General features: G+C 46.7%; 1 protein-coding gene across 1 annotated transcript; it reads right to left on the reverse strand.

The window, feature by feature from the left end:
• Positions 1-626: 626 nt before the first annotated feature.
• On the reverse strand, positions 627-24,616 carry ZBTB40 (zinc finger and BTB domain containing 40; the record flags this gene model as incomplete). Its single annotated transcript, XM_083876976.1, is given in 20 exon segments — positions 627-785; positions 1,516-1,544; positions 1,547-1,753; positions 1,756-1,897; positions 2,761-2,928; positions 4,450-4,601; positions 4,604-4,687; positions 5,085-5,527; positions 8,148-8,268; positions 10,683-10,773; positions 10,775-10,864; positions 15,360-15,400; positions 15,403-15,449; positions 15,986-16,203; positions 23,171-23,301; positions 23,904-24,040; positions 24,042-24,439; positions 24,441-24,527; positions 24,530-24,571; positions 24,575-24,616. Coding segments are annotated over 20 exon segments (2,829 nt in total).
• Between the last annotated feature and the right edge of the window lie 965 nt (positions 24,617-25,581).

Here is a 25,581-nt window from a genome sequence, read left to right on the forward strand (position 1 = left end):
GATATGCCCAGACCTTCCTGGGACCCTCGTTCCTAACAGACCCACAGCAAAAACATGGATGGGATCAGACCTGTGTGGCACAATCCAAACAGTGCTGAAGTCATTTAACACAGCTCCCAGGAAGTCTCTGCTGGAGAAGAGAGGCCCAAAGGTCAGAAATTCAGCTCTGTGCTGCACAATAATACAGTGAGAGCAGAAGGAACAAAGCAGCCCTTACACCTTGCAGAAGAAGATACCTGTAAGCACATCACTGATTCAGCCATAAAAATCTCCAACCTAAATTCTCAGGACAGCTTTTTTTGGTTTCCCATATCCATAAGCTCCAGCTCTGTCCTGTACAAGTTCTCTGCTCTCTGTTCACAGCAGTGGAGGATCACACCTGATCCCCATCTTTTCTTCTGCTGCTTTATTTCTCACGTGTTGGAGGAGATGAGTGTTCTACCAGCAGCTGACTGCAGGGAGACTTTCCAGGCAGTGAATGTCTATGAAGCTCTCCTGTCATGCTGTGCTTACTGCATGCCTGGACTGGTTTCCCAAATCTCCCAGATGGAGCAGCACATTGAGCTCCTGAAGTGGATACCAGGTGCCAGGCACAGGCACCCACCCCTGTCCCTTACTTAATTTCTTCAGAAATCAGAGTGACTGCCATCAAACAAGTTCCCCACAGTGACTGTCACCAGCTCGGAGACAGTTTGGCTCACCTGGGATTTGGGCAACATCACAAGATTGGCATCATCAAAAGAGATTGTGTGCTCTGCTGCTCCTTGGTGCAAGGTCTGAGTCACCTGTGTGGAAGGAAGATGGCCCAAGAGTCAGACATGTACAGCACCACTTCCCCCTGGATCCCTTTGCTGCTCACGCCTTTCCCAGCCCCAGCTCAGGTAATAAATAACATTCAGCTTCACACCACAGGTCTGCAATTACAACAGGCATGAGACTAATAGGAAACACCAAACCACACACAGCAGTGATGCAAAAGAAGACAGGAGAGTAATTTAAATATTTCTCTCCACAAATTGCTATAATTTAGCTCCACAAGCAGTCGTAGACAGTAAACACTGTGATTATCCACTGGAGGAATGCCGTCCCAGGGAATCTTGCACACTGGGCTCCCTCATCCAAGGAACTCTTCCTGACTGATGGATGAGATATTCAAGAGGAAGAGGCTGGGTTCAAACCTGGCCCTCCAAAAAAACAGCTGCAGAGTCACAGGGTGTCACTGAGATGTTAACAACCCCTGAGTAACCAGGCACCTCCACACACACTGCCAATCCCCCTCCTCAGTTCCCTAAAGTCATGGCTGAGCTGCTTCCCCTCCAGCAAACCTGCTCCATGCCAGCAAAGAAATCCCAGAGCATTGTGGCCTGGGGGTCTGCATCATGGACTCCTCCAAAAATGGGAAATCAGGGAGCAGAAGGGGCAACAGGACCCACAGGATGGATTTGGGAAGAATAAGAGTGTGGGAGAGGAGGATGGATGAACAAAGCAGTGGCTGTGTCACAGAGCAGTCCTTACCTGCACAGTCTGGGCAGTGGTGGCTTGGAGAAGAACACCTTGGGATGCTCCGTGCTGGGGTGCCCCTCCAGCTTGCCCTGGGAGGGGAAGAGCTCCCCACAGAGCTCACAGAGGAAGGTGCTGCCTGTCTGTGTGAGGTGCTGGCTGGTGACATGGCTCCGCAGGGCCCCCAGGGAGCAGAAGGCCATGGAGCAGTACAAGCAGCAGAACATTTGGGAACCTGTGGGAGAAACACTGTCTGAGTCTGGCCTGGGACAGGCAGGGTGAAGGTTTTGTCACAGCAGCTGCACTGCAGGGAGGAGAACGTGGAGGAGCAGTGATTCTGAGCTGCAAAGACACTAAGGTAGTGGGTCCTGTTGTGATACCATAACCCTGATGACCGCTGCAATGACAAGGATCAAATCACGGTTACCATCCAAAGCTGTTGGCTTTAAACCAAAAGAGAGCAGGTTTAGATGGGATATTGGGGAGGAATTCTTCCCTGGGACGGTGGTGAGCTCTGGCCCAGGCTGCCCAGAGCAGCTGTGACTGCCCCATCCCTGTAAGTGTCCAAGACCAGGCTGGATGGGGCTTGGAGCAACCTGAGACAGTGGAAGGTGTCCCTGCCCATGACAGGAGGTGGAAGGAGATGAGTTTTAAGGTCCCTTTCAACCCAACACACTCTGACACTCTATGATTCTGCTCAAGGGACAGCATGACAGCCAGAAATGATGTGGAAAGCAACAGAACAGGGGAGTTGTGCTCAGCAGGTACAAGACCTGTTTGTCCTCCCTCTGGACAAGCACTAACACCTCACTCTGTTTCTCCACTGTCCCTGATGAGCCGAATACAGCTGAATCCCTGATCCTTGTCTCATTCACTGCGGGTCTCCTTTTGGTGTGAATTCTTGTTCCCATGTAGCAATGTGCTCCCACACACATTCCCTCCAAGGCATGCCATTTGCAACATGACTATTTTTATTCCTACACTTCCTGGCAGCTGGAAACTTGAGTGTATGAGATTCCTGAGGGTTCTGATGGGCAGATATGTAGCACTTTGCAGCCAAAGCCCATCTCTCCCCACAGACCTGTCTTTTCCTTATGGACCCTGCCTCTGTACAATTTTTCCCTCTGCCAACCCCAAACTGCTGCCTGTGGCTGCACCCTGGTGCAGGAGCAGGGAACAGCAATGTTGGCATTTGAGATCAACTCCTGGGTGCACCAGCTCACCTGGTGAGCCTTGTTACACATTTCACAGGTAAAGGGCTTTCCAGGAGCACTCTAGGAGCAATGAGGCAAGGAAGATTTTGGAGCAGGTAGGGCAGAAATGGTATTCCCAGAAATGGACTTCATGGACATTCTTGTGGTGCTCCTGCAGGGTGGCAAAGCTCATCTGGAACTTCTTGAAGTCACAGGGATCTTCAATGTCTGCTGCCTAGAAACACAGCAAAAACCAGAGAAGGTCAAGAAATCAAGGGAAAAGAAGAGAAAAATTAAGAGGGAAATTCACAGAGGGAGGGGAAAAAAAGGGAAAGAGATGTTATTTCCCAGGTGAAAACTGAAATTGGAGTTTGGGCTTTACATACAGGTGTTGCTGCTCCTGCTCATTGACTACTTCCCGTGGTGGGCTCCCAGCAGCTTGTTTGCTGGAAGCCACCCCTGCCATTGGTTTGGGATAACCCTATTCATAGCATCAAACCACTAAAATCTCACTTTTCTTGGGAGGAAAAATCCCCCCACGAGACCCCCAGCAGACACCAGTAACACCTTGTTTGTGGCTGCCATGACTGTAGTCAGGTACTGGCAGGAATACATCTTCCCGGCAGGGACACCCCAGTGAGAGCCTGAAACTGGGGACAGGACCACAACTGTCCTGTCATTTCTTTCTAGTGCAGCTAACAAGCAATTTGCAAGTTCCCATATGAAGCTGTTTTGAGAATGAGAAGTTCCTTTAACACAACAATCTATTTTGAGGGTGAAAAACAAATGCACCTGTAATAACAAGGGATTTGTCTCATTAGAATCAATAAAGAAAATATGTAAACAATCCAAGAATAGATATATTTGATGGACAAGTAAAATGTCTTTTACTAACCAAAAGAATAATTAACAAAAAAGCTGTTAACAAATTAAAAGTTGCCCATGAGGTTTGTAAAAACTCTATAAAAGACAGCATGCCACCATAATAAAGAACCTTCTGAAGATTTTAGTGTGTCACTCTGTGTCTTGGCCACCTCTACAATAGAAAACCAAGGCACAGCAGCTCTGTCTGGACCACACCTGACTTCAGAGGGAGAGAGAAGAGACTGTGAAGTGAACAGGGTAGCTGTTTCCCAGGGTACTAAAGCATCTCAGTACAAGATCCAAAATGTCCTGGAGGTGCTGGAAAAAAGCACAGGGAGGAAAAAATTACAGACTACAGACCTCAGGTGTCCACAGATATGACACACTCCCAGGGGTACTACAGGCTGCTGTGTCTCATGTTCAAAATGAATTGTCACCCCCATGGAACAGTGGGAAATGCATCCAATCACATTTATTGCAACCCCAGTGATGCCTCATCTGTGCCAATGAGCTGGAAGAGCCCTGCCTCAGTCCCAGGAGTGCACAGCACTGAGTGTGGGGCAGGAGAAGTAGTGGCATGAAAAATATGTGGAATTCAGCCAAAGGGAGGGCAGGAGAAAGTAGGATAACCAGAGGAAGAATGTATCACTGGAGTCTAGGTGTGATGGGACAGAGAGGAGCTATTCAAAGGAGGAGAAAAACAAGGAATATGGAGGAAGAGGAGGAGTGTGGGGGTAATCTGAGGACCTGGATAAGGGGATGAGGGAAAGGCAAAGTGGGGAGTTGAAGGCAAACCCATGCAGGTGAAGAAGATCTGGGAGTAGCCAGATGGCCATGGATAGCCCAAGGGATGGGGAAGCAGGCAGGAGGAAAAGAAAGACAAGGGGCAAACTGAACCCAGAGCCAGATCCTGGCAGGGAAGCTCACCCTCAGCATTCTTCCTCTTGGTGTGGTAGGCAGGGGCCAAGCCCTGCATGAAGGTCATCAGGCAGTGCTTGCACATGAAAGGCCAGTCCCCTGTGTGCAGCCACAGGTGGTTCTTCATGTGGAGTTGGCCACGAGCTTGGCCCTGCATTCCTGGCAGGAGAAGGGCTTCTCTCCAAGGTGTTCTGTCACCTTGTGGTACTGCACTGTGGAGTCCTCCAGTGTCCTCTGGCCTAGAGGTCTGCCACAACATCGTGGCTGGCCCAGGAAGGGCAAAGAGATCTGGCTCCTCACACACATCCTGCTAAAGCAGCCAGGAACTGAAACAGCTTGATTATTTTTGGATACTTTAAATTTGCCAGTAGCCCCACTTTTCCTTGATGAGCTATGTGGAAAACCAATTAGGGAAGAACTAATCAGAAAGTGGTTGTGCTCAGTGGGGCAGGAAAAAATGAGCTGAGCTGTGTTTCTCACACATGGCACTGACAGAGCTGCAGGGAGGAACAGGATGGGATTTCAGACTGCTACTTTACTATATTGTCCAAACTTCTATCCAAACTTTACTATATTGTCCAAACTTCTACTTGCTCCCAGCAACCTCACCAGAGGCATGAGCAAACTCTCTTCCACAAATGCCACATGCCATGGGGAGCCTCTTCTCCTTCTTGGTCATCCCCACTATCCCATGGACCTCCAGCTGATGCTTTTCCAGCTCCTTCTTTGTCAATTTGACCTCACCACAGTCTTTACACTGGGTCTGCTTTCCTCTGGCCACCTGACAGCATTTTATGTGGCAGTAGAAGTGAAAGACCTTATCACAGGCTTTGCAGACAAAACTCTTCTTGGAAGAAGCTTTGTCTTGGGATTCCTTTGCTTCTTTGGCACTGGCAGCTCCGACCTTGTCCTTACCTTGGTCCAGAACTTCAAACTGGGATTCATTGTTCACCTTCCACCTCCTGATCCCAGGTTTCTGCCCTCTTCCCTCAGTCAATAGACCCACAGAAATAGCAATTACCATTTTGGTGGTGACCAGTAGGACTGAACACCTGCCCCTCAGTTTCTCATCTCCTGAATCCTCCTACATAGTTTTCCCTGCTCTGATGCAGAAGACACACATCAGACATTCTGTCCCATTGCAATAGTGACACACAGCTCTGGCCAGAAGTGGTTCTGGCCATGCATGGTTAGAAAGATAAAGAATGATCCTTGAATTTCTCCACCATACATGCAAGGGTCTGCATGAGATGTCAAGAGCCAGATTTTCCTAAAGCTTGTTTCTCAAACTCTTGCTTCCAAGCATTTGCCTCCTGCTGAGACACATGAAGTTACAGCCATGTTTGCAGACCTGAGCCTCAGGTATGATACTGACAAAATCTGCCACTGAGAGTGGATATCCAGCCCTTAATTACAAGAAATCTCAGAAACACTTCACAAACATAATCCCCTTGAAAAGGAACATATAATCTTGCTACTACCCTTTTGAGTGTTCTGCTCAGGGCCCTGAGGTATTTTAAACTGCTCATTACATTCATTTCTTACAAAGCATAAATGCCTTCCTGAGTCCCTCTAACACCATCATCTCAAAAAGCACAAGCTGGAAAATTCACCCAGGATCTCAGTCTACTGAAAAGACCCACAGGAAATATATGTATGGAAGAAACCAAAGTACAAACAGATACATTTGTCTTCTTTGCTATAATGAGACCCTGGGAACCTGTGTGGCCGTGGAAACTGCCACAGAATTCTCCTTTTGCCAATGTACAGGAAAACTCAGCCTGTGCTTGAAAAACTTCATCTCTGCCTTCCTCACTATGGGAAGAGCTCAGCACAATGTCCCCTCACACAGCACCACTGCCCCAGATTTCCAACCAACTGAAGACCAGGTGATATATTCCAATGGACCTGGAAATCTTAAGACACCAAGTGGTGATCCATAACCTGCAAACACATCAAGGGAGAACAGCACACTGGTCTCCACTCTGTCCCATTCTGTCAAAATCATTTTGACTTGTGACTCTTAAGATTTCTTCCCACATCCCTTCAACCAATCCTGTTTTTCTGACCTAAGTGAGGAATGATTTTTCAATCTACCAGTAGATGGTAACTGTTTGTTTTTTTAAACAAGACCATGGAGAGGAAAAGCCTTTTTTATAGGGCTCTTGACACATTTCTGAGATTTGAGAGTAAGACCAGTCTTGACAAACATGATCTCCTAAATGACTGTAGAGAGCCCTGGAAAGCAGACAGCTATAGAGGAGGTTATGGAATTGGCTGAAAGAGCCAAACCCTGCCCTTGCATGCACCAGCTGCCAAGAGTGACAGTGCTCTGACTATAGCAGGGCTCAAAGGAGAAGCCAAGAGATCCCATGTTGTACCTCCACCAAAGAAACCAATCCATTACTTGCAGTGCTGAGCATGGTTGGGATGGATGCAGTTTCTTCCACAGGGATGCTCTGTGCCTTCCAAGTGCTTTGGTTCACCTAACTTAATTACCAGAAATGTTTGAGAACTTTTTTTTTTTTTTTTTTTTTTTTTTTTTTTTTTTTGCAGTAGAGATGCAAAAACTGTTGTTTTCAAGTGGAAGTGCAAACGGAACATATCTCCATGCAGCACATACATATTCTCAACAATGTAAGGTCTCCTCAGTCTTAACAGGAAGCTCACACTCCCCAGACATGAGGCTGGCAGTTATCACTCACAGCTCATGACAAAAGCCACAAGGTCCATAAAGTCACCTGCAATCTGTAGGCCTGGTAAGCAGTGATGTCAGAGCTGAGTAGACTGACCTCAAAATTAAGATATGGAAGTTCAGTGCAAAGATCTGTAGAATGCCAGAAAGAAGCTGGTACCTGGCAATCCTCCTCTGGACACTTCATCCAGGATAGATGTTTTTGCCAAGTCAATAACATTTTCCAGAGTTTTTGTTTTTGATGATGCTTCTTGCTTGATTTTCTCTCAACCTTGGCTTGAAGCCCTGAAAGGCCACTCAGTGGCAGCAGTCTGCTCTCTTTGATAATGCTGCCAGAGAGACAGCAGCTGCCAGAGCAGACACACTGACTCCCCAGGCCCCTGTGCTACACACGCCAAGGTGTCCAGGAGTTCACACGGGCTGTGCATTCACAGACACGTGAATTGTTGGCTCATCTGCTCCACAGTCATCAGGGCATCAGCCCTGGCTCATCCCACGGACACACAGAGTCAGGGCAAATGGGACAAGTGCCTGCAGCAGCAGAAGGTGACAGAATCAATGGCAGATAAGAAAGAATCACCCTTTCTCTAGAAATCAAAGCCATGACCAGGTGAAAATGCCAGCTGGATTGGCAGCTCTTAGTGGAGCTCGAAGGGAGGATGTGAACTGAGAATGAATTTGCAGTGTAGGACCTCTCTCAGAAGGCCACTGAGGCAAGGAGTAGGAGTGGAGCATGTGCTGTCATCCTCCAAGCCCTACAACTACAGCAGTCATCAAGCGCTCTTCAGCTTCATATACATTACCTGCCTCACTCCCACTGCAGAATACTAAGGGATCATTAAACCAAGTCCTGCTGGAGGACTGCCCCAAACCCAGAATGGCAGGTAGTAAATCAAGTCCTTAGGAATTCCAGTATTTTCCCGAGAGAGGGATGAAAACTGTATCTGCTTGCACATGTGCAGGAGGAGCCTGTTCACCTCTCTCTCCATGCAGCAGAGATGCTCTGCAGCAGCACCTGGGTGTCTGTCAGGAGCTCCACAAAGTTCTTTTGGTGTTGTCCCAACAGTTTGGCCCTATAATCCTCTGGGCTCCATTTGCCTGAATTCAGTGAATAGAAATAGGAACAGCTCAGCTTGCAGCATCTTCTCAAAGAGCTTCAAAGCTAGGGGAGACAGAAGAAGCCCAGGCACCCAGTCCTTCCTGGCTCACTGATGCTCAGGGCCTTATGCTCAGCACACCTGGATTCACCTTCAAGCAGAGGATGAACATGACAAATCAGAACTTCCCCAATGCAGAGAAAATGCAGAATACCTTCTACCCCCACATGCAAACAGAAATGCATCTTTGGCACCCAGATGTCTCCTGAGTATCAGTCCCAGTCTGAGCCCAGAGGAAGAAAGTCTCAGTGTTCAGCAGACAAACATGTGGCCTTGTCTGTGAAGGCAACACCTCCAACACCTCAAGACATTTACCAGCCTCTTCTGATACCCTGGAATCACAAAGACTCTGTTAGTGACTCTTAACTAGAGTTTCATTGCAAGAGGTTTGTCAGTCAGTGTTTGATCCACTCCACTGATAAGGAGCTCTGAGATGCCCTGGCTCATGTCCCTCTCATGCCCTTGTATGACTCTCAAACACACCAACATTTTACACTCAGGTAGTCCAACATAATCAAGAACTCAGTAGGCTAAGTTGCCCTTGGTGAAAATGTTAAAGGCCCACAAACCAGATTTGTGATTGCAGAGCAGCTGTAGAACCTTCTTCTCCCTCTTACATCAGAAAAAATGCAACTTTATCCTTGTTCCTTTCTCTTATCCAATTCTAAGCTGGATCTGCTGAGTTTGCCTTGATGAATCCAGTTCTAGGCTGGATCTGCTGAGTTTGCCTTGATGAATCAGAAAAATGATGACTCCAGAGTGAAACCCCAACCCCTCAAAGACACCCCAGCATCAGGACATGATAGACTAAATCAGGAAGAGGAACAGTGTTTATTCAGGATAATGAAGAGACTTGGGCAAAATCTACTGTGTCCCAAAAGTAATCCAGGGTTGTATTTGTCACTTGATTACTTGATAAATAAAACTGGAAATTGGCAAATACATTAATCTGAAAAGGATTTTTTCACCATTGCAGTTACTAAGTAGAAGAAGATGCACAGTTATACTTCAGTGGGAAAAACCAAATCCAAAACCTGTAGCTCATCCCAGACATCCATGCCTGATTTTTGTGCTTGTGCCTTTTAATCATTCTGGTTCAGTACCAACCATAACAATCCATCATTCTCACAGCAATACCTGGGAGAAAAGCAGGATGCACAGCTTGGGGAAAAAAGGTAAAGTCTCTGGGACCCAGAAAATACGCAGAGCCCTGTAAGAAGAGAAAACTCTCTGGTATGGGGAGGAAGCAATGGCAGGCTGGGGGAATATTCAGTAGAAGATTCTGAGCTACTATGAACAGCTCCCTGAACAAAGACTTCTTGGAGATATGAATCCGATCCCCAGCAAAGCCAAGGGAAATTCACAGATGAAATATTTTCCTTCTTCTCCCACTGGAATGTTTCTGATTTTATGACACAAACTGGAGTTGTTATGAATGCACTCACTGCTCTGCCACCATGCCAAGGTGATCTTGAGAACCAGGACATGCCCTGTGCCACAGTGCAGGACCTCCTGCCCCCTGGGCAGCATGGGACACCAAATGTACCACCAGTTAATCCATCAGTTGCCAGCAGACTCCAATCGTCCCCTCCCTCTTCATTTTCATGGTAAGAAATATTTGTGCTTCTGTTTGTTCAAGCTGCAATTTGAGGAAATTCAGTTCTGTGTAATTAAGGAATGCCCCTCCTTGGAATGGGTATTACCAGGAGATAATTAACCATGCTGGGAATCTGGTGTTTCGAGAAAGCAATCGTGCTTAACAAATGACAAAGCCAAGTGCATGTTGGTAATGTTTGCTACACAGGAAATTATCAGCATTATGAGCACAGTTTTGCTTTCTATTAAATCCTCATTTACATTTCACTGCATGTTAATTTAGTTTTAAATTTTATGTGACTTCAGAGTCTCTTCATCTGAATTGTTCAGTGTCCCTAAACCCACCGAAACTTGGAAGGTTGTCCCATCAGGCAAAACATGGGGGCTCCTAAGTCCCTGAGCCACCACAGGCAGGCAGCAAACAATAAAATCCCACCAAAACAAATAAGAGGAGTGGCCTGGCCATCCAACAGAATGATGTGTAATGGAGACACTAAGTGTAGGACACTCTGCTGCACACAGGATACCACGAGTCAGTGACCAACACAAGCAGAAATGCTGCCTGGATCAAGGAAAGAAGCATAGCCCAAATAAATGTTCCCCCTTCAATCCCCCTCAATCACAAGGAATTTCAAGTAAGACACTGTTTGTATTTAATGTCAAGACATCTCCAGCTTAGGGGAATTTTTAGATATTTGTTTTCAAAGGCAGTCACTACCATACAGTAAAGTCACTAATGGAAGTTTAGTTTACTCATACCTTTACCATCAGAGATGTTTGCTATTGCCACCAAGTTGTCCAGCAGAAGCTGGAGTCCAGGAAAGGATGCTGTCACAGTCCCCAGAAGTTTCCACTTTCAGGATTTTCTCTTCATCCCCCTTCCTGAGCAGATTGTCCATGGCTTCCCTCTGAGAGGTGCTTTCACAGCAATCCAAAACTATCTGTGACAAAGAAACAGCCACAAAACTGTCTGTGACAGCTTCCTACAAACTCTTGGATCTGAACAGAGATCAGAAAAACAGAACAGTATCACAATACTGCACGGGATCCCTACCCACTGCTTACACAATTTAACTGGAAGGGGTTGTGGGGTGGCAGTTACAGGAACACCAAAACAAGGCCAAGGTGTAACAGACACGTCCCCTTGAAAACAAACCTGGTGGGCTCCTCCACCAAGTCCAGCTCTTGGAAGTGGCTGACAAACAAAAGCTATTTTTAAAAAGAAAACAGAAGTAGACTTAGAGTGTTCAAAACAACATTTCATGTAATATTTTTAGCAAATACGACAGTCTCGTTTCCCTTGTCTCCACAATTTTTCTGCTTGCCATCAAAAAACTGATGGCCAGGAAAAAAATACTCTTCTTATTTAAATAAGCACCTATTACCTGAATTATTATTTCAGTGACAAGGCCACGTGAAACATCCCTTAGGTGAGATACAACCAGTGTAGTTTGGAAAAGCTCTAGGATGACAGTAAAATACCTACAAGGCTCCTACAAGGGAGAGGCACTTGGTAAATACAGGCTGATCTCCCTTCCACCAACACTGTGCTCCTGAGCAGAACCTCTGCAGGGCACCAGCCCAGTTCCCTGATGACAATAAGCACTTACACAGTCCTATAAATAAAATTATTAAGATTTGTCCTAAAACTAGTTACATTTTTGCTCCCTTTCCCTTGGTTGGTAAGCTCTTCCACAGCCTCATCCCTTGCTGATTCTTCTAATTTCCAGCTGAAATTTATTCATGGCCAGTGTATGTCTGTTTGTTCATCTGCCAACATTATTTTTTAGCTTAAAAAGCCTTTTAAACTCTCCAAGGTGTTTATCCTACCCTTCCTCTCTGATTTCATCATAAGAGCATGATTATATTCTCTCTCAGTCTTCATTTCCCTTGTCTAAATAAGGCAGCTCCTCTTATAAAACAGCTTCTACAGTCCCCTGGACTTCCCACTGCAGATCTGTCAAGTTCCAATATGAATTCACCTTTTTTGAACGAGACTGGAACAGAAATCTTAGATGAGGTCTTAACTCTTAGTTCTCATTCCTGCACCCAATGCACACCCTTCACTTCATACCACCACATCAGTCAATTCTCACTACTCAGTGAGAACTGATTGTTGAGGGATGTCTTTTCAGTTGGGATCTTCCTTCATCTGCAGGAAATTTCTGTTTCTGTGTTTCTCCTGGATCAGGCTCCAGGCTAAGCCATGAATTTGTAGGTCATTATTATTTGTTTGGTCAGACAGTATCTGCTGTGATGCCCAGCACTGATGTGCCACAAGCCTCCCTATAGCTCTACAGTATGTTTGTTTGCCTGTCAGACATTTCAGCCATTCCCTGAATGTCCTAAAGCTCTTCCTCAAGTTACTCACTAACTCAGGTCTGTAACCTCTCATATAAGTTCTTCTCTCTCATTCAGGATGCAAACTTCAGACAGTTCCCCTACCTTTAACATAAAAGAAACTAATCCAATAGCTCCTCCTGTGCTCTAATGAGCACCTGAACTCCTTAATTAGTTTCTCTCATTTCTAAAGATCTGTCCTTTTATAGCCCAAACTGTTAGTGAACCTGCTGATGTATTCTCCCCTTCAATTCACACCAACCTGCCTCTACATCCCTTAATCTGAAGTCCTCTTCTGAGAAAACACAGAAAGAGGTACAAGAGCAGCATCCTTTGGGGAGCTCCTGCTGTAACCTACCACTGCTCTCTGGCAGAAGAGATGCCCCTGACAGTGGGAGACGCAGTGGTGGCATTTTAAGACTTATTTTGACACCACCAGGTGAGGCAGCTAGAAAATATCCCCCAGTTGTGCTTGTAGCAGGATTTTTCCATCCCCAGTGTACCCAGTTAAGATTCCTGAAGTGGCCAACAACCTGCTTGTGCCATCCCTGATACCCCTCTGAGCTCTGAAGCAGCTTGGTTTGAGCATCAAGGTCTGCAGGCACTCGAGTCAAAGGGGAGAGAAACCACATAGCTCAGAATTCTCAGGTGCCTTCTAGAAGAAAGCCTGAACTGAAGGAAAGGGCTGATGTTTCTACTGCCTACTCTGATTTTCTGGGCTCAGGGCTGTATTGTGGACTGATCACTCTGAACTCCTCAACAACCTAAGTGTTAGAGGGCACCATGCAGGAGAAGTTACCCACTCTTCCTCTGTATCCACTTTACTTCTCATAAGTGATAACCTCTATCCAAATCCTCCACCTCTTTCCAATTACAGAAACACCAAAAATGCCACAGAAATTAAGCACTCAAAAAACAGAAAGGCTAGATTCAAAAGTTACTCAGAAAAAAACCAGATATTTACAAAGATGCTTCACAAAACATGAGGTACTGGTTTTCCAGCAAAGAAAATCAAACTTCCTCTATTGCACAGCTCGGACCAGGCACAGAAAGAACCCAGTTACCAAGAAAAAAAGGCTGTTCCATGAGAAACTTGTGGTTGTCTTGCTGGATAAGTGTGTAGCTAATGAGGCAGTGACAGTGAGAAGAAAAAGGAAAGCCTCATCTTTATGAACCTTTGGAGATCCCATCCCTGCCAGCCCAGAGCTCCAGTGTAACACTGGATGAACCAGGTAAGATGAAACCTTCAGAGGTGGCTGCTAATTCCATGTTTGTTTTCCCAGTCCTACATCTGAGGTACCAGGGATCCCACCTGCACACATGCCATGGGGCCATCATTTTAATCAGTTTAATTTCTGGAATAATTAAATACTTTCCCACTTGTCTAGGGGAGAGGGGATAGAATTAAACAAATAAACCCCCCTAAGGTTAGTCTACACTTGGCAATTTCTTTCATGTTTTCTTGTGCCACAGCAAGACAGAGCTCTGCCCACAGCCTCACTGGAGTTCTCCCCAAAAAGTCTGTCATTTGATGGAAACCGTTGTCTGAAACAAGAGCAGGAAGGGATCCCATAGAGAGGAGTAAGATTTCATATTCGGAGCAGGGTTTGGAGGCTCTGTAGCAAAGGGAACACACAGAGACTGGTGAGGATGAAAAGAAACACTGTTGCTTCACCGAAGGAGGCAGGAGCTCTGCAGTACATGATGATGTATCCGTATCCTGTGCCTAAGGAGCAGAATTTTGATGGCAGAATGGTTTTGGTTTTATTATTGGTGGGTTGTGTTTGGTTTTTTCAATGTGAAGGGAAATTTTAAAAATGCTGAATTTTAACCATCTAATTCTATGAAGACAAAGAGAAGAGAGCAGGGAAAAGGTGAAGCCTTTAAAAGTATGGCTGCACTGCAACATGAACAGGCATATATGAAAATTCTAATCTCCCCACTGCTGATGAAGCTTCAGCTCCAGGCCCCCCACATGGGTCTCTGCTGACAGCCACAACACCCCCAGAAGATGCCAAGTCCTTTCCTGTACTCCTACCCTGCTCTCTCCTCTCACATCTCCATTCCAGGCTCAGCTTTGTGCTCTCAGAGGCAAAAATTCACCAGTCAGCCCACAGCCCAGGAGGACAGGACAGACACCTCTGTTGGCAACACCTTTTTAGGTACTTATTCCAACCTGTGTCTGTGCTCAGGGATGGTCCATGCTGGATGTGGTCAGGGACCATGAGACCTTAACTGAGGGGCTTGATGAGCTGGGCAGAAGTTCTCAGCCCACCTTGTTGTGGCTCTGCTCAGGCTCACTCAGACAGAAAGCAGAGATCATTCATGCCACTGAGCACAACTTTCCACTCACTATAATCCTTGTCAGGGGAGCTCAGTGATGTGACAAACTAGGACAGGAGGTCAAGCTGTGTCCTGATCACAGCATGTGAGGGCACCCTGGAAGTTCCAGCTGCACAGGGTACAGCCAACTCCCCTCAAAAACAAAGGAAAGCAGGTTATAAACAGCATTTTGTCCTTTATGACTTCTGCAAATCAGCATACAGAGTGCAGTTACTCACAGAAAAGAAAAGCAACAGTCCTCCCCACCAACTTCTGCCTGCAACACATAAAAAATAAAGCCAAATCATTTTGTGGATGTGCTAGTCTTGCAGGCATCTGTGTGGTAAGAGCTGCAAAAATGACACAAAGCTGGAAGACAACTGAAAGGGAAGCTGATGACCAGGAACTGACAAGCAGGTAGCAGAGAGATATTAGTGGTTCTCCTCAAACTCCCCTATAGAGCCTTGTCCTTATTCCCAAAAAAGCTTTTTCAGGGCATGAGGAGTACCAGGCACCTCCTCTGGCCCAGGCTCCCCTTGCAGGGGCAGTTTGACACTGATCCTGGTCTCCAGGTTGCCTTCACTGCTCAGTTTTCACAGTCCAGCACAGAAGGACCTGAGATCACACACAGGTGCAGTCGATGCTGTGCAGAAGGCAGGTGGAAGTGCCAGGTGAATCTTGCCCATCACCTACTAAACCATGTGTATGATGCTACCTGGAAGACACACACACCTCATTCTGCCCACACAGTTTGCCCGTTTCAGATTTTTTTACCCACTTCTCCGAGGCAGTCAGGAATCCTTCTCCTGCCTCCAAAACTCTGTGATGGGGCTCAGCTGTGGCACGCTCTGGATCAGCTCCTCCCTGCAGCACAGCGGTCAGCCTCTCTTCCTCAGCTGTGCTCTCTGGGGGAAAAGATTCAGAAACACAAGAGAAGAAATAAGTCAGTCAGAAGAAAATGACAGGTTCCTGAAGCGAGGGAGACTCTCTGAAAGATCTAAGTGAATAGCAAAGCTCATCCCAAGCACAAGCAGCAGAGGAAAATCACTTTACTATTCTCTTTAAACTCTGTGAAAGGAAAATGTCTCATTTATCTAACAGAGCACAAAGCCATAAAGCAAGCTGGAGGTTAACACCAGGTTTGCAAGGCCACTGTTTTGTGTCAGACTCAAGTGAAAAAGAAGTTTTCAATCCCAAGCCTCAGCTGTGCTCTGACCCATGCTGTCTGCCAGCCATTGATCCAGCCCTCCAGGCAGCAGTGGGGAGAGCCCTGCACAGGCAGAAATGCTCCAGGGGCCTGGCCAGCACTTGATAAACCTCTTGCATATGGGTACAGGGCTTCTCTGTAAGGTTGCCCACTCACTTTGCCAGAGGTTGCACCCAATTTCCTACCTGCTTGCTGTGGGTCTTCTCTGCTGCCCTGCTCCCTCTCCAGAAGAACCACTCTAAAATCAGGATTTGTGTCCTGAAACAGCTTCAGAAATGACATGAGGGTCTGAGTGTCCAGGGGCCGAGTGTCCTGAGTGTCACTGTCCTGGGTGTGGGCATCCTTCACTTTGCCCAGCAGCTGCTTCAACACTGAGTGTTCTTCTGCCTTGGCCAGACAGGCAGCCAGAGCCTACAGCAGAACAAAAATGCAGGAAAGCTTAGAGAACAGTCACCTGCCCTATATAGACAGACACAAGCAGAACCCTGGAGTTCAGGTTAGAGGAGAAAAAATTAAACAGGACAAAAAAAATAACCACACACATGCACACACTGAACCCAAGCTCTGGCCTGTGGCCACCTGCCCTGGGAAGAAGGGCAACAGGCCCTGCTGCCAGCCCTGATCCATACAGCAAATCCCACAAACTGGAGCTGGTCCCAGCACCAAACGTTTCTTCATGTCCAACTAGCCAAAGACCACTAGTGTGAAAGACCTGACAAGTGTGAATTTAACACTGCTGCTTTGGAAGGCAAAGCTAGGGCAAGAGATACTGGATCTCACTGCAGAACAAGGAGGGAACAATTGCACAGAAAGCAGAGAGCATTTCAAGTGGAACTTTCAGGAAACTCCATTCTCAATCACAATGGAATTCTGTCTCCTAGACAAAACTCTGGAGAGGAGGCACGCAAACTCTGAGTGCTGTGGGCTCTCAGCACACCTGGCAATCAAACCCAGAGCTCCAAAACCTATTTCAGTCACCTGAAACAGCAACTAGAGGCAGACGTGCCTGTACAGTTATGGAACTAAAAGGCAAAGAAATAAGCTGGAACTCTTACTCCCATCTCCCCAGAGTCATTTAATGCTGTAAATATTGCCCCTGAAGACACATGCTCCCCAGCTCTCCAGGAGAAATGCCAGCCTTCCAGAGCAGGCAGCCTTTATTGGAGACTCCAGGGATTTGATAAAGGTACCTTTGAAGAGGGAAGTTCAGCTCCGCTCCAGGGAGAATGGCCATTTTCTGCTGTCATTGTCATTTTTATTCCAATGATAAAAAGCCTGAATGCAACTGCTTGGGGCTGCAGCAGGAGCTGGTGGGCTGGCTTTCCCTAGCAGGTGTAAATGCTCACACATTAGGGCAGCGTGGCAGTGCAATGACCTATTGCAATGACTCCACAGAGGGGAAACTGCAGCAGTCCCAGCTCTTCCCACTCACGGCAGTTTCCTGCTGAACAGAGAGTGTGGACATGAAAGGCTCTGGTGGAAAGAAAACACGGATGTGCTGAAGAACAAACACAAAGGTTGTTTTTTTGGTTTTGTTTTTTTTTTTTTTTAATGCAAACATTAATTTGTAATGAAACCTGATAACCAAATCATGTTTGTTCTCAAGGTCTGCGTGCCTGGCCCCTTCCAGATCAAAATGAGCATGTAAAACACAAAGTATCTCCACTCTCACTATCCTAGAGGTGCTCAGATCCTGCCAAATCCATGTCTGCACTAATATGGATGAAAAGTAACTTGCATTGTTGCAATACATTTTTCAGATTTAGGGGTTTTAAATTAAAATCAGCACAGCATTGCTACCCAGACCCCCAGGTAACATCCCTTTCTCAGTGCATGGATTTGGCTAACAGAAATGAGTTTTCAGTAACTGAATTATTCTACTATTTATAGGCTCTTTCCAGAAGACATTTCCTTGGACACGTTGCTCAGTGGGAACAACAGCCTTTTAGCATTGTTGTGAAAGAGCACACGGTATATTTCAGATTTACTTCAAAGCACTAAGAATTCCCAAAGATCCTGGAAAAAGATGGAATTCCTGCTGGTATCAGTATTTCTCCAGCTTCCACTTAGTCATAATGTTCCCCCACATTACAGCCTGATCCACCTGGCTTTCACTGCCTGGGACACTGCAAGACCCTTCATGGCCAAGTTGGCTCACATTTACACACTTCCAGCTTCTACATGGGAGGAAGAGACTGCCTGCCTCTCTGCACTGGGAAACTGCATCACCAAGACCTGGCTCAAGCTTGGTCAGAGCAGTGCCACCAAACACATTCCATAGCACAGCAGAGGTTTGATCCCAATTGAAAGTATCAGTTCTGGTGGCCAAAACACTCCCACCTCAACATCATGGAATACACCACACACCATGGAACAACCTTCCCAGTTCATCTTGAACATCCTCATGTCCACAGCAGCCCTGTGGCAAGCTCTGAACAGGAACCTCTGCAGGTTAAGGATCCAGGAGACAAGTCTCCTGTCTCCATAGCACCTCCTCATCTTCCATGTTTTTCCAGAGAAGACCTCAACTGCATGTGCAAATAATGTGCAGAGGCCCATAACTGAGACTGAAGAGGGATGTGAGGAGAGAGGGAGGGCACACAGCACAGCCATTAGCCCAGCTGGCCATTAAACTCTTCCCTGCAGGTGGGTGACCATGGTTATGGCTTTTCATGCCTCATCCATGCTCCTGCTCCCACCATGAGAGCACATCCCAGCAAAAAGCCACTTTATTGACTGTTTCTGAGCGATCTCCTTCAACCATCAGCTTTGAGTGAATGCAAGCAGCTAGAAGGTGGTGGGTAGGGACCTGCAGGAGAGATTGAGAAGCACCTGCTCAGGGTGGCAGAAAAAGCTGACTCCCTTCAGAACTGAGGGACACTCAGGTATGCACTGCAGGAGGCCAGGCACTGTGGGGAAATGTCCACAGCCACAGCCATTGGTCCCTTGTAAATGCACACTGCTTTGGGTTTTGATGTAAAGAACGTGAAGAGAATATAAAGAAGTGATTGGAAACCAGTGGAGGCCCATGGGCCTGCCACCAGAGAACTCACACCTAAAACCATGGAGGGGCTGAAGCAAGAGGACAGAAACACTCCTCTAGGTTAGGGTGAGGAAGGCCTCCCTCCCTTAGGTCTTTGCACCACATGCTAATATCTGTTAGGTTCAGTTATTGTATTGGTTTAATAATTGATGTCACCTTTGTTCAGCCCCTGTTTACCATTCATGTACCTTTCCAGAATGTTCTTCCCTCCTTTAATCCCCATTGGCCCAGTTTTACTGCATTGCTCCACCCCATCACCCTATTGGTTCTCCCAACTCTTAGCCACACCCATGCACCACTTTCCTTTATGCCTATTGGCCCTTGACCCTCAGACCCGCCCCTTTTGCCCTGTATTTAATGTTGTGCCCTAAACCCAATCCCATTCTCATTCCTGGTTCCCTTCAAAGCTGTGTTCTGTTCCAGTTCCTACAATAAACAGCCTCCAGATACGCAAACAAGAACCCATCCCTTTGCCTATATTGTCAGCCATCTACTACAGTGTGCTGTAAAAAAGCACCAAAAAAAAAAAAAATTAAAAATAAATAAATTAATAAATAAATAAAAGGTGCTAGGTGCTCTCATTGCCTCCTTGTGGTACACTGCAACCAAAACCTGCATGGTTAGGGACTGTTTCACTGCTGGCTCTCCTGTGGCTCCATGGTTATCCAACCTCTGCTGTTCCATGGGCTGCTGCTGCTCACAGGGTCAGTGGCATGGACAACGCCAGGACTGGCTCCACACACCTGACCCTCAGAGAAGCTCCCTGGCTGTGACCCCACCATTAAGTCAATAAACTATCAATCAACTATTGTGTTGTGCATATAAAATCAGAGAAAAATTATGTTCATGTTTTTCCTTCAGAAATCTAAGGGAATTTTTTTTTTCCAAGGCTGCATCTGTACATAACTCATGAGGGAGACCCTGTGGAAAACAGTGACCCCTTGCTTGTTCCACACATCAAGAACAAAAGCTCAGCCCAAACTTTTACAAAAATGCACCAGAACAGAGGAAAAAAAAAGTTCTCTAGCTCTGTCACCATGAAAAAAAAACCCGCCAAACGCTCACAAGCTCTCTCTCCTAATCAGGATGCAGAAGATAACAGGAAACTTCTTTCTTCTGCCTCATCCAGAAATCCCTGCAGCAGCAAATGAAGGGCGACAATGGCTGGACGGGCCCACAGGCAATGGAAATGATCCACAAACACAGTGACATTTATTCTGCGTGGGAGAACCAACGCTCCCCCACTTCATCTGAAGCTGGTAGTAGAGGGAACAAATGAACTGTGCAATAATTTGAATTGAGTTTCTCTAAGAGAGCACAGGAAGATAAGACTTGACATCGGCAAAGCTCTTCTACGCTTCCCTAAATTACTGCAATTTCAGTCTTGTTCTCATTTCCAAGCAGGTTTCATCCAAGCCAAAACCAAATTAGATAGGCATAGTTTATGTGAAATATACAGAGAAACTATAAAACAGAAACAACCCCGAAAGTCACATCTCCCTAAACTGAAAAGCAATTCATCTGCATTTTTCAGTCTGGGGAGCAGAACCGCACATCAAACTCAGAGAGAAGCAATAGTTCTCACAAAAACCAGCCCTGCACCACAAATCTTGTTGGGGGAAAAGCCCCACAACCAAAACAGTCTCCACTGGAAGTATGAGGAAATATGCAGGAACAATAGTGGGGAGCAGACTGGAGTGCTGCACAGAACAAGATACCATCCAGGGATGAGTTCACCAGCAAAGGAAAAGAAATAGAGAGGCATCCACTGCCAAATTCCACTGAAACCACAGGGGCCTGAACACCAGGACAGCCTTGGTGCCAATAGCCAGGCTGGCAAAACTCCCCTAAACTCCTGTGCTGCCCAGGCTTTACTGCCCCAAACAGCCACTGCTTGCCTAGAGGGACCAGCTGCTTCCAAAAGAGAATACTCCTGAGGAACGAGAGATCTCCCCAGCAGCAGGGCAAGCACACCCAGCAAGAATGATTTCTACAAAGAAACAGTGTCTCACCAGCTTCCAGACACACTTCTACTTGCCCTGAGGCACTCGGGACTTCAAACAAATGACTAGCAAAAGAATACAAAGAAAAGGAGGGGGGAAAATGAGAGGAAAATAAAAATAATCCATTGACATCTACCACTGGCACAAACTCAGCCCGAGTTACACATCCCAGTTCAGCTCTTTGGAGCTGAACTTGCACTTCAAGCATGACTTTAAAAATACACTGCTGTGTTTCCCCCCCAAAGGAAATACCAGGCTCTTGTAGGGAAAAGCTGCTCTGTGTGCTGGAAACAGACTCGGTGCTAAGGTCCACAGGTCTTGCTGGTCCCAGAGGGGAGCTCAGAGAAGGACAGATCTGGCTGAGCCCTTGCTTATAACAGGCTGCAGCCTGTTCTCCCACTGCCCTGGGTCTGACACTTTTCATGCTTGTCACAGTTGAAAAGTGATTTTTCAGGAAGGCTTAAAGAAAATCCATTTCTCATTTATTCAGCATTTATTTATAGCTGCAGAAAAATTGTCCAGCTACCGCTTTGCGGTCAGACACCCAAACTGGCTCTGAGCTCCACAACCTCTCACTTGGTTCCTGCTGTAACAGCTCATTTGGGAGCACAAAAGGCCAGGAATGGATCTGTAAACCTTCCCTACTGGCTCTGAAGTGCTGAAGGAACACAAAACAGCAGCGACTGCAAAGCAATAGCAAATGGGGCTGTTGTGCAGTGCAGAAGCTGCAGCTCTGGCTGGGCACTGTGCTGGCACAGCTCTGCCCTGCCACCAGCAGTAAGGGGACACAGGGACAGTGACAGGGCTGCTGGCACAGGGGCATGGAGCTGCCAAATCCCTTCTGGCAGCACCATCCACACTGCACAGCACCCACCCCAGCTCAGCCCCATCTGTAAAAGTGCACAACAGGTAAAACCCTAAACCTGACTTATTTATCTGATCATGGTGAAAAACAAGCCTACAAAAATCTAATCCTTCTCTGAGCAGGGCACTCAGAGCTGCTTGTCTGCCCAGCCAGGCTTGTGCTTGCTACTGCAAATATGAATTACGACCCACATCTCTCTCCTAAAGCCCCCAATATGTTATATGCCACAACATCAGGAGAACCAGCTGCTAAGGGAACATGACCTTCCCTCCATGAACATTTAAGTGCTCAGCAGAAAGCAATCCTGCAGTCCCCAACCCAAGGAAATTCTCTTCCCTGCTGTCACAGGTGTGGGGTTTTTTTCTAATAAAGATGTGGTCTTGGGCTTTTATAAGCAGAATGCCACAATGGTCAAAATGTACCATGTCCTGTGATCACACTGCTACTGGAGGGACTTGGATCCAGACAGTTTCCAGCCAGCAATTACATGGGAACCTAGAGAGTCCCCAGCCTACAGAACAGCACTGCTCAGCTTCCAAAGGTTGAATAACCAGGAAGATCCAGCAGTGAAAAAGCAATACTTTTTCCCTTCAGAAAGGCATGCAGGGCAGCCTTGTAGCTTGCTTCATGTAGCTTGGTATAAAAAATACTCTACCAGAAATGGCTAGGCTGAGGACAGTAAGCACAGTCCCATCCTTGCTCCACACTGGCCACAGCTTTTCTGCAGACCCTGCCACTGCACAGCAGTGTGCAGCCAGCACAAGTGCCCACCCACTCAGCACAATAATTCACAAGCTCTGTGTCCCCCTGCTCCACTGTCACAGAAGTACAGACATCGCATTCTGTGTGGCCCTCGAGGTGGGACAATGGGTGACATTTCTGGCTATCACAGCCCACAGCCCAGAGAACCCTTCAGCATGCACCCAGCAGCAGACTCAGTTACCCCCTCCAACAGGAATCAAGCATCATTTACCAACTCCAACTGCTCTTAAAGCAGCACATTGGCAGGAGAAGCACCATGGGGCAGCACCCAGCTCCCCCTGCCACGCCCTGTCCCACTCCTCCCTCAGCAGCTCTGCCGTACACAGAGAGCAGCAGATGCTTCACAGCAAGACAGTGCTGAGGGCTCGGGAAATCTATTTTGGGATGTCATATGTCAGTTGTTTACAAGTCAATACAGTTCCTGAAGCAAATGCCATAAACAGGAGGAGAGAAATCTGTGCTGGAGCTCTCCTACAACACAAGGATGTCTTCAGGACAGCACATACTTCTTTACCTGCATGCCCGAGCAACTTGCACTCACAGATGCTTCTGTCCAGGCCGTTGCTCAGGTGAGCACATGTTGCCCTTCAAACAACTAGGCATCAGTTTCCCAGGAAACAATTTCCTAAACAAGGCACAAACTATTACAGCCCTTAGCAGGGTGGAGAAAAAACTTGCATGATATAAGGAAGTAAACACGCCTACCTCCTTTTGAGAGGCATCAATTTCTTTGCACTTTTCGAGTCTTTTCAGCACAGCCTGGGCATCAGAAAGAACCTCAGAGAAAACTTTCATATCGAACAAAGAATCCAGTTTACAGCTTTTGCTCTCTGCTGCTGTGTGAGAGAAAGAAGATGAATTATTTGCTAATTGAATGGATTCACAGAAAGCATTATGTGATTGAAAGGCATCAGTTTGTAACCAGCACATTGGCTAGAATAGGAAAACTGTGACTTATAAATCCCTTCTGAAGACATCACACAGTCTGGAGGGAAAACCAACAGTTTATTTAACACCTGTTATAAATGGAACATTTATTTTAAACCCAGTACAGCCTCTGTTTTCCTCCCATGCTGAACAGGAGTTTAAAGGATAAGGTAGCATTAGCAAGCAACTCTGTTCACTTGCTGTTAGACAGATTGTCTAATCAGCCCCATGTCCTGCAGTAACACAGATCCCACTGCATGGCAATCACGTGTGTGGGCAATAAAAGTTTTGCTCACTACAGCTCTGGCAGGGCAATGAGCATGAATCAACTACAAAAGCCAAAAGGAGAAAATCTCTGCAGAACAGGGGGATACACTGCTGTTACTCCCAACCCAGGGCAAACTAAAAAGATCAAACACAGAGTAAAAAAAAAAAAAACCCAAAACAGGCAAATGTGAGCCAACATGTTCCAAATAAGAGGCAATGCTGTGCCAGACATATGATGTCTCACCTAAATCCCTCGATTGCCCTTTCCCCTCTAGAGGCTCAGCAAGCTCCTGATCCATACAGCCACTCCACTCAGCATGGGCAGGCTGGTCAGGGCCAGAGCCTGAATCCTCCTGGAGAAACCTGGAGTCACCCAGCATTGTGAAGCCAGGTATGATTCACAGTACATTCCTGGCCAGGAGGAGAAATACCTTCCATTTCTGCTTCTACAAGGCCAGGTAAAGGAGAAACTCTCTGAGTGAGGATGATAAATGTTTTTTCTTCATCAGGTCTTCCAGACTGGGACAGGTAATTAGGTTCAGCTTGGTTTCCAGATGAATCTGCTTCCTGGCTGGAGACTCCTCTCACTACTGTAAGAGCAGAACAACTTATGAGATCCCTGAGGAGGTTTTTGCAACTAACAGCCACATCAAACATCTGCAGACTACCTGCCACGGAGATAACTTTGGTGAAATTGTGTTTCCCCAGTGGGAGTTTGCCACTGTTCATCATCTCAAGTAAGAGTGCCAACTCCTCAGGTGTTACCACAGGAGCATCGATGGGAGATGGTGTCTGTGCTGTCCAACAGGGATTTAAACAGCAGGCTGGCAGCAGCCAAAAACACCTTGTGTGCTGTAAAATGCACATTTTCCCATTGAAGATGGTGCAGAATTGCTGCTCCTTGCAGAGAGTTTACAACTGGGGCAGCAGCTGCCAGGCATAACTGAGAAGCTCCATGGTATGTGCTATCTCCTCTTGCCTTGGTCTCCACATTGCTTTCACAAAACCCAGGTAATGAAAAGGAAATGGATCCTGGTAGCATTTCTCTCTGCAAGACAGAAAGAAAGATTAAGAAAATTACTTTCCAGTTTACACATTTTAGTCATTTACTATGCTTCAGTTCTTTGGTTACAGCAAGATCCTCATTCTGAACTCACACTCCTCAAACTCAGCTACTTACTATGAGACCTGAAGAGTCTAGACAGTGTTCAAACCTAAATGAGCAGATTTGGACTGAATACTGAGTCCCAGGATCTATAAAAAGGGAGCAGAGCCTCCCTGATGTGCCAAACATCTCATGGAGGTGTGAGTGCCCATCAGATCAGGCACTGCAGTGCCTGGCTGTGCCTGCAGCCCCAGGCTGGAGCAGATGCTGAATTCAGCAGCTGGTTTCTTAAAGGGCAGATGGGGAAGCAGGGCATGAAGACCTCTCCAGACCATCTACCAAACACAGAGGAGAATCTGAGGTGTTAGTTTGGGCCTGCAAAGCACTAAGGGATTTGAGAGCAGTTCATTTTCTCCCCCAAATTACTGGTTAAGATGAGCGGGGCCATGTGAACATTAGAGAAAGGGGTCTGCTTGCAGCCCAGGGCCTTCAGCACCCCCTTCTCAGCACATCATAATCTCAGCTCATTGATGTAATGAGTTTTTCCCCCTAAATTGTAATTTTTGGCAGACGTCCATAAACCTAATCCCATCTACCAGAGCCTCCCTTTAACTTCCCTCCCTCCTCACCCCACTGCAGGAGGGAGAACAGATAGGACATCTGCTAACAGAATTTTTATCAGTGGGACACCTGGAGTTTTTATCTAAGATAGACAAGATAAAGATGTTACTGTCTTGTCCACACCCTAGGATGCCTAATACTGGCATGGGCCACAAAACAGTATGAGCATTAGAGAAAGAGCACCTGGATGGACATG

The sequence above is a fragment of the Zosterops lateralis genome, assembly GCF_965231275.1.
Source record: "Zosterops lateralis genome assembly, chromosome: 22".
In the NCBI taxonomy this organism is placed as follows: domain Eukaryota; kingdom Metazoa; phylum Chordata; class Aves; order Passeriformes; family Zosteropidae; genus Zosterops; species Zosterops lateralis.